Source organism: Eurypyga helias, unplaced genomic scaffold (assembly GCF_000690775.1).
Source record: "Eurypyga helias isolate BGI_N326 unplaced genomic scaffold, ASM69077v1 scaffold13855, whole genome shotgun sequence".
Lineage (NCBI taxonomy): Eukaryota > Metazoa > Chordata > Aves > Eurypygiformes > Eurypygidae > Eurypyga > Eurypyga helias.
This window is the reverse complement of record NW_010249597.1, coordinates 46,561-54,776: the sequence shown is the minus strand read 5'-3', so window position 1 is coordinate 54,776 and position 8,216 is coordinate 46,561. Positions and strand designations below refer to the sequence as shown.

The 8,216-nt window shown below is 41.7% G+C and overlaps 1 protein-coding gene across 1 annotated transcript; it reads right to left on the bottom strand.

Annotated features, from left to right (window-relative positions):
* Positions 1-1,693: 1,693 nt before the first annotated feature.
* On the bottom strand, positions 1,694-6,201 carry TSHZ1 (teashirt zinc finger homeobox 1; the record flags this gene model as incomplete). The annotated part of the gene is made up of 3 exons (XM_010151421.1): positions 1,694-5,056; positions 5,159-5,611; positions 6,023-6,201. Coding segments are annotated over 3 exons (3,262 nt in total), but the record flags the coding sequence as incomplete, so codon positions are not given.
* Between the last annotated feature and the right edge of the window lie 2,015 nt (positions 6,202-8,216).

Below are 8,216 nucleotides of genomic sequence, written 5' to 3'. Positions count from 1 at the left end.
AAACCCTCATGACACTTCCCTGCACCACTTAGAAATGCTATGTAAATGTAACTGACCTGGACCTGCAAGGCTCCTGCAGAAAACAGAGCGACGCCTGGGTATTTCGGGGGAAGTGGCGACGAAACGCAGGGCTGCGCTGCACTCGGAAGCAAAGGTCTTACATTTAAATTGCTTTCAGAAGAATTGAGAAGAAGGAACAAAAATATACATACGTACACAGAAGTGTGTCTAACACAACAGTATCACTAATACCATGTGAAAGCAAACCCCTCTAGGTCCTCATATTTAATAGCCCCTCCAAAAAAGTGTAATGGATAGCAGATCCCAGGCTTTCATACACTGTAACTGTCAGAGCACTCAGGAGATAGAGTAGTGAAGGCTCTGACAGCTCTCTTTTACATTCTAAATGACATCCGCATTCAACAGAACAGAAATAAAGATTAAGGGAAACACCTGATATGATAGCACTCCGCTTACCTCAAAATGCAATATTTAAAAAGTACAGAGAAACACAAGTCTGCCTTCTTGTACTGTAAGTAAAAACCGGTGTCAAAGCCTCAGAGGTCTTCACCGCTGCCAGAAAGGCAAGTACCGCAGCATTCAACACGCCACGGGGGCAGAAGCCGCAGCCTCTGACTATGTAACTGTTGAAATCGAAAGGTGTTTTGCTTGAGAAGGAAGGGAGGAGACGGTCTTTGAATTGCACACAGAAAACAGCTACGGGTACAGCCATACAGCGCAGGAAAATTAACCTGGCCGACACCTTTGCGTCCCTTCCTGTACGTCAGCGATGAGCAGAATGTCCGCCACCGACTGACGGCGCCCCACGGATTCCACACCTTCCATGGCACGAACCTACTGCCAATCTCTTTTAAGAGGTTATTTAGTGTTACGGCTTCGAATGAAACACGTCAGCATCCAGATCACGAGAGATGATTTCAAATAGATTTTTGCCGGTTGACTATATAAACGTTGCCTCTTACTGCTGGAATAACACCTCAAAGGCAATATAATGACGACATGACAATGCATGTAAATCAAGAACTGCATGTGGGTTTATTTTACACTTGAGAAAACAGTGGATTTAATTGTGTGAACCAAAATGTACTGTACAATATTAATGATAAAACATCAAAATGTATAATTCATAGTGCATTGCTTGCTTTATTTTTATTTATTTATTTTTTTTGTCAGATAGTTCCTTTAAGTACATGCATCTGGAAAGATGCAGGTGCCAGTAAAATTCCTCTATTTATATCAAGCTGCAGGAACTAAATTTTATTCAAAAAGTGTGGTTTTACATTATATACACAGAAATCGAATATAAAATGACAATATAAAAAGTTAAAAGAGAAAGCATACAGCCAGAAGGTACAAAGAAAGTTGAACAGTTTAAAATGGTACGATATGTAACATGTATTTTTTTTAAGCTGATGCTGGCAATTTACAAGGAACAGAATCCAACATTTGCCCCATTATTTTTTGTTTTCATTTACCAATGCAGCACACTAGAAAGGTCAGCTTGTACCAAAGCTTAACATTTGTAAATAACTATAAACTGCAGTATTTTACAGGAAAAAAAAAAAAAAAAGAAAGAAAGAGCATTTTTACATTTGTTTTAAATAACAGCTTGCATACTTTTTTTTTTTTTTTTTGCCAAAAAGTGGCAATTCTCAGCATCCAGAGGGTTTGGGCATAGTGGCAACTTGGTTTACTTTTTTTTTTTTAATTATTGAACTTATACAGTTGTGGCTTCCTAACCCCTTGAGTACTACACAGCTCTCCTTCTTCCAAGGACTGCATGCACAATTTCTTCACAAACCAGTTCTGCATTAAAAAAAAAAAAAAAGCTCATTCATTTAAAAAAAATAAGTTCTGCTTCCGACACAGCTTTTATTTGAATGAAACACCTTTAAGCCTTTTGTTTAGTTTTCTTTTTCCTTATTTACTTATTTAGTCACTGGGAAAGGCACAGAAATGCTATTACAGTTCTCAGAGGGTTAAAACTTGACACTACCAGGTTCTGTGACCTTTATTGTCATGGCAACTTTGTAATTTTAGGATGTCTCTTTATCATTGTTCTTTGTGTCTTTCTTTACGGCTAAATTAATGTCTCTCAATAGTGTCTCCCACTATATTCTACAAAAGATAGCTTAACATCAAGGACAGATGTTGAAAATAAAGGTCAGACTTTGACTCACAAAAAATAAAAACAGAAACAAAAAAATAACCATGCACAGATCAGACAAAGAGCATATAAATATAACTACAAAATAAGTGTAAGAAAAACCAAGGTCCAGATAGGCAGTTCAGCAACAAAAGTAAGACTGATTTCAGAGGCTCAGGTCAGGCCTAGTGCAGTACTATGAAGAAGTTTAGTGCAATGTTCCTGTGGTCACTTGCATACCTGGCTGCTTACCTGGACGCTATTGTTTTTCTAACTCAGTTACATAGATCAGATGGTCCTCTGGGGACTTGCCATGTGTTTTACTAAGGTGCAGTTTGACTGCATGCTTGCTTGCAAAAGTTCGGTTACAGAGCTTACACTGGAATGTGGAGCCTAAGTCCTCCTCGGCAATTCCAAGTGAGCCCAAAGTCTTGTTTGCGAGGACTTTTGAAACATTCTGCTGTTCTTGAATCTGATTAAGTGGTAACTTTGACAGATCCTTCAAACTAAACCCTAGGTGTGTCTCTAAGTGACTTATGTATGTAGAAGCAGTCCTGAACTGAGAGGCACAATCATTGCAAAAGAAAACAGGATGTCCTGTGTCCAAGTTCTTTAAAAATTTAGTTCCACCTGTCCTCCTTAACTGATACTTCACATTGGCCAGCCAGTGGCTAATTGTGGTCATGGAAAGACCAGTAAACTTAGAGATGTGTACCCGCTCTTGTGGACCTAGGTCCGACATAATGTATTTGCCTTCTGGGGTCTCCCTCAAGCTGGAAGCAAACTGGGCTTGAAGGATCAGAAGATGCTGAGGGTTCCAGTTGGACTGTCGGCCCTTCCGCTTGTGTACTGGCGACAGTTCATCCAGAGCTTCCTCAAAACTGCTCCCGTCAGCATCAGACTTCTCTGACACGGTAGACGGCGTTGAAGACTTGGGTGTCAAACGCCCTGTGAGGTTCTTCACCATATCGGAAATATCCAGCAGGGCACTCTCCCTTAGCGGGGAGGAGGCAGAGTCGGCCACACTGGAAACAAGAGGTTTGGTTTTGGACTTGGTTAAATCAATAGGTTGATCGCTGTTCTCATAGTAATACCGGTCAATAGCATCGGCCTGCTTGACCGGCGTGGTTGGGTAAATGGGTTTGTCCAACATGCTGTTGCTAATTTTGTACAGCATGGCCAAAGGGTCCAGAGAGGGGCTTACCGGTTTAGAAATTTTGCCTAAGTGGGTATTCATAATGGACTGTAAAGCACTCAGTGGATTAATGAAGGATGGCTCTGGTGAATGATCTGTGATGATTCCTAAATTGTTACAGCCATTTGCAACCTTCGTTTTAAGTGGCTCTGTACCATTCGGCGTATGTGCTTCTGCTGGGCTATCCTTTTTGACCTTCTGAACTTCTGCTTCAGAGCTCTTCTTCTGCTGCTGTTTGTTATTTATTTCTTCTGCTTTTGGGAAGTCCTTGTTCTCTTTAGCAGCAGGAGACATGGGTTTGACTGGAGAACTCTTCTCTTTCTCTAACGGCTTTTCTTCCTTCTTCACGTTGATTTTACCTGTAACTTTCTCCACGAGTTCTTCCATAGCAGACACGTTGCTCTTGTGAGGTGGGGGTGTGAGACTGCCTGGGGAATGGATGAGCGCGTTGTGTTCTGACGACAGCGATTTTACACTGCTCGCGTAAGACGGCTGCATTTGAACGCTCTGCACCGCGGGCTGAAGGGGCTTGACTGTTCCCGGGAGCTGGTAAGCTGCATGAATACTGGGATATCCTCCCCAGGAAGGTGCTCCATTCTGAGCTTTGCTGATAGCTGTTGTCACCGTGTTCTCCAAGGATTTCAGTATGTCTATTCCGCCTTTAGGACTGTCATCTAAGTCCTCCTCTCTGAGGTACTGATACAACGTTGTTGGCTCAAATTTCTCTGTAGAGTCCTCGTTCTCCTCTTTAATCTTTTTCTCTGTTTCACTGACCACCACCTTTTCCTTCTCTAGGTCTTTCTTTTCATCTGAGTTTGTGGAGCCCGCTGGGGAATCAGGCTGCTTTTTAATGTTGGAGGCTGGTAGCCTTGTGTGGGTGGTGGGTGGAAGAGGTATAGACTGTATCTTCTCCTCCACCACAGGGTCCAGGACTAGCTGTTTGCCTTTTTTGGAAGCCGAATTGGTCACCTTCAGGAAATGACCAGTGACCATCATGTGAGCAGTGAGCTGCTGCAAAGTGTCATGGGAACTGCCACATTCCATGCACTTCAGTATTTGGGCTTTGCGTGCCTCAAACTGCCAGGTGTAGCTAGCACCATTCTGATAGCCATAGCGGTTGTTTGGAGTCACGTAGGGGTTGGCAGTTTTCTGATCCTTTGCAGACTCACCCAGCGAAGCTTCTGCAGTGATCCCCGTTGGCTCGGGTGAACAAGGTGAAGCTAAGTCCTGAAGTGCTCGCTTTTTGGTAGAAGGGACCAATTTAGTGATGGCTGGTACTGGCTCCTTCAGAGGCACTTTCTGGTAATGCTTTGTTTTTATCATATGGACGCTGAGGTCTTGCAAAGACTCAAAAGAATGCCCACAGTACATGCACTTCAGCACTTTTTGGGCATCCTCTTTGCCCTCCATTTCCATAAGCGATCGTTTTCTAGGCTTTGACCACCGTTTGGTCTTATCAGCTTCTTTATCTCTGTTGTCATCACGGTAATGTCCAGTTTCGTTCATGTGCACTGTTAGCTCCACCAGCGTGTCATAGGCTGCACTGCAGTCTTTGCATCGGAACTTGCTAGCACCGGTGAACACAGACCCATAAAGTTTATTGTTTTGCCGGTAAAGCTGTACTGTGCTGAAAAGACTAGGCTCTGGGAGAAGTCCATACGATGAGGTCTGCTGCAAAGTTTTAGCTAACGCAGCTTGGTGCCAGTCATAACCTGAGCCACCGCTGTTACTATTACTGTTACTAGTACTACTGGTAGTTGTACTGGTACTGGTGTTGGTACTGGTAGTACTAGAACTCTGGGCATTGGCATTGGTGTCAGTACTGGTGGTGTTTTCATTCTGGCTGATTCCATTGTTGCTGGTGGTTGGATTGGATTTCTTTAAGTCCAAAGCTAAACTGGACCAGCAAGTCTCTGAAAGCAAATTTGCATACACAGCTTTTATTTGTGCCAAGCTGTCCTGTGGATAGGAAACATTGTCTGTGCACTGAGGATCCTCCTTCTCTTCTTTAGAGGAAGTGCTTTTGAAATGGGCCAGCTGATCGCTGTTTTCACTAAACGGCGAACCATAGCCTGCATCCTGATTAGTTGCAGTGCTGACTGGGGAGTTCTGGTAGCTTTGAGCCTCTTTGATCTCCGCTTCTTCATTGCACAAATACTCATTCTCCTGGATGTCCAGAGACAGCCCATCATCTTCCACGCTGTCTTCATCTATTTCTGCTGCTTTCAATTCCTCCTCAGGAACATATGCTAAAATACAGGAGGGGAGACAAGGGGGGAAAAACAAGACAAAGTTATCGAACACACTCATTTTACATCGTTGCTGTCTTCTGTACTAAAAGCAGTAACCATAATGACAAGTTTTGAAGATACATCCACAAACCAAACTCACCATCATTCACACACTCCACCTATAAATCCACATGCTCTGTCCCGGTTACGGTTTGATATCAGTGCTACCTAAGAATAAACTTTGACTTCAGCAGTAAAATATGTGCCAAGACCACAGTAGATACCGTAATATCAAAACCAAAATCAAACAAAAGAGCCTACTAAACCAGTTTTTATCAACTTTAAAAATGGCCTGGCACTGAGCTGTATTTACTGCACTACACACGCACAACACGTTGCAGCTGACCCGCGCCACTCAGACCTCAGCACTCGGAACCACTGGCTTGACCATCTCATCAGTGCTGTCCTTCCCTGGCAAACTGGCTTCAGCTACAGCTTCAAGGGCCACTCCTGTGTCACTGGCAGCTGACTCTAAGGGACCTATATGGCACAAGTGTGTCAGGTCAGCTGTTCCAGGGTCTCCTGGTGGCTGGCTATACTGCGTCCACCTGAGAGCAGAACAGCTTTAATTTTTACAAGGTGAAAAGAGAAGCAAGACCATGATGTTTTCTTAAAATGGCTAGGATATACTTTGCCTCCTGTCATGATCTGATCTGGGTCCTGCATTTACTATTTTGAAAACAGCAGTCAGAAACCAAAAGTGTTAGAGAGAAGTTTTTGTTTGTCGCTTTTAAAAATCAGAGACCTCCATCCCAGCCTGATTATTGGCTTATGGCAAATATAAAACTTTGCTATTGTATTGCTACCTGGTGAAACAATAGAATCTTACCAAACTATGTTGTTATCTCTATCAAACTATTTTTTAAACGAGCAAATGTGATACTCATGAGCAGATGGCCATTACATCAAAACACATTTACTCCAAGGGCCCAATTCACAGAAGTGGCTTACATGTACCTAAGTGATAAATGTACACTTTCATTGCAAAGCAGAAAACACACTTGTACACGTTTCCCTCCAGTTTTGTAAAAGAAGCTTAAAAAAAAAAGTCACAATGATAATGGAATGTAGATCATTTATAAGCATGTGAAGGTAGAAAACATGGACTGTGAAAATTTTCAGTAATCGAATAAAAAAAATGCCTCCTTGTCAGGTGAACCGTGCAGCAAGAGATGCTGAAACGTGGCATATGTCATTCCATGGTAAAATACTGAAAGAAAGCCAGAAAAAGATGCAATTCTGACCCTTCATGATATGAAGAAAATACTTATTATCATGTCAACAAAACTGAGGTTTTCTTCAAGTGGGGGAGCGTATGTACAAGTTGAGCTTCTTTTTGTACACAGTTGCTAATATATTCTGAAACACCTTTTCTGAAAAATAAAAAGAATCTTCTCTCATTGTACTATGAACACTCTTTGAAAGTGGGGTGGTTTTTGGTTTGTTGGTTTTTTTGTGGGTTTGTGTTTTGGTTTTTTTTTGTTTGTTTGGTTGGTTGGTTTTGTTTGATTTGTTTTTTTGTATTACGGCCAGTACTGCATTCTGTATTCTGCAACTCAGCCTCAATGCAGCCCCCAACTACTTCAGTCTGATCTTTCAAGAACAAGTAGGAAACTAGTCCGTCTTGTACTGGGGTAGTGCTGAACCTCAAAATGCCCACTGCATCTTTCATCTGTCCTCTTAGTGTCAAATGTTTTCAGAAAATAATTTGGTCTTTTGTTTTTTTTAAAAAGGTGTTAAGCAAGGCCCAATTCCTTATAGATGCGTCAGCCTCAGGTGTTTTCTAGTATGTTTAAAAGGACTGGTGGGTACCGAGCACAACAGAGGTCACTGCAGAAATCCTCCTGGAGCCAAAGGCCAGGAAGATGCTGGAAAAGCATTATAAAATCAGAAAAAAGAAGAAAAAATCTTAATAATGTATTCAGTCCATAAAATGGAGAGTAAAATACAGAAACTGTAGAAGAACTAAGACAGCTGTCCAGTCTTGCAGTAATGCTGCTGTTGAGACTCTCTGCAGGTATTTGAGCACGGCAGTACCACTGCGGTTCTGAACTGTAGGTTTGCAAGTAGAAATCATTCCCACGGTCTAAGAAGCTCTCTTAGCTCTCTCATGAAACACACCTGTTTTAGGACATTTCTAACAGCCAAAGACAATAACAATTTTTAAGTCTCAGAAAAGTAAAGAACGGTTATAGAATAATATGGTTTCTGCTTCTGAAATTACTTTCAAATAAAAAATGAAAAACCTCTGAAGCCTAAAGTGCATAAAAATGGACAGTTACCATCTGGCATTTTTATTTAACAAAAAATACCAACAAAACTTAGTAACGATGAGCAGACAGTCACCAAGTAGAAGCTGAAAGCAGGGGGCCCACATTCTGAGCTTTTATGACCATCTTATCTTCTTACTAAACTCAGTGGAACTATGCCAATTTTCTCTAATTCTCACACCCCAATGTTTTAATAAATAGATGTAAGAAACTATTGCAAGATGTTGAATGTTGCTATTGTTGATACAGCATTTCGTAAGAATCCATGTGTTATCTGCTTACATCTCTTTACT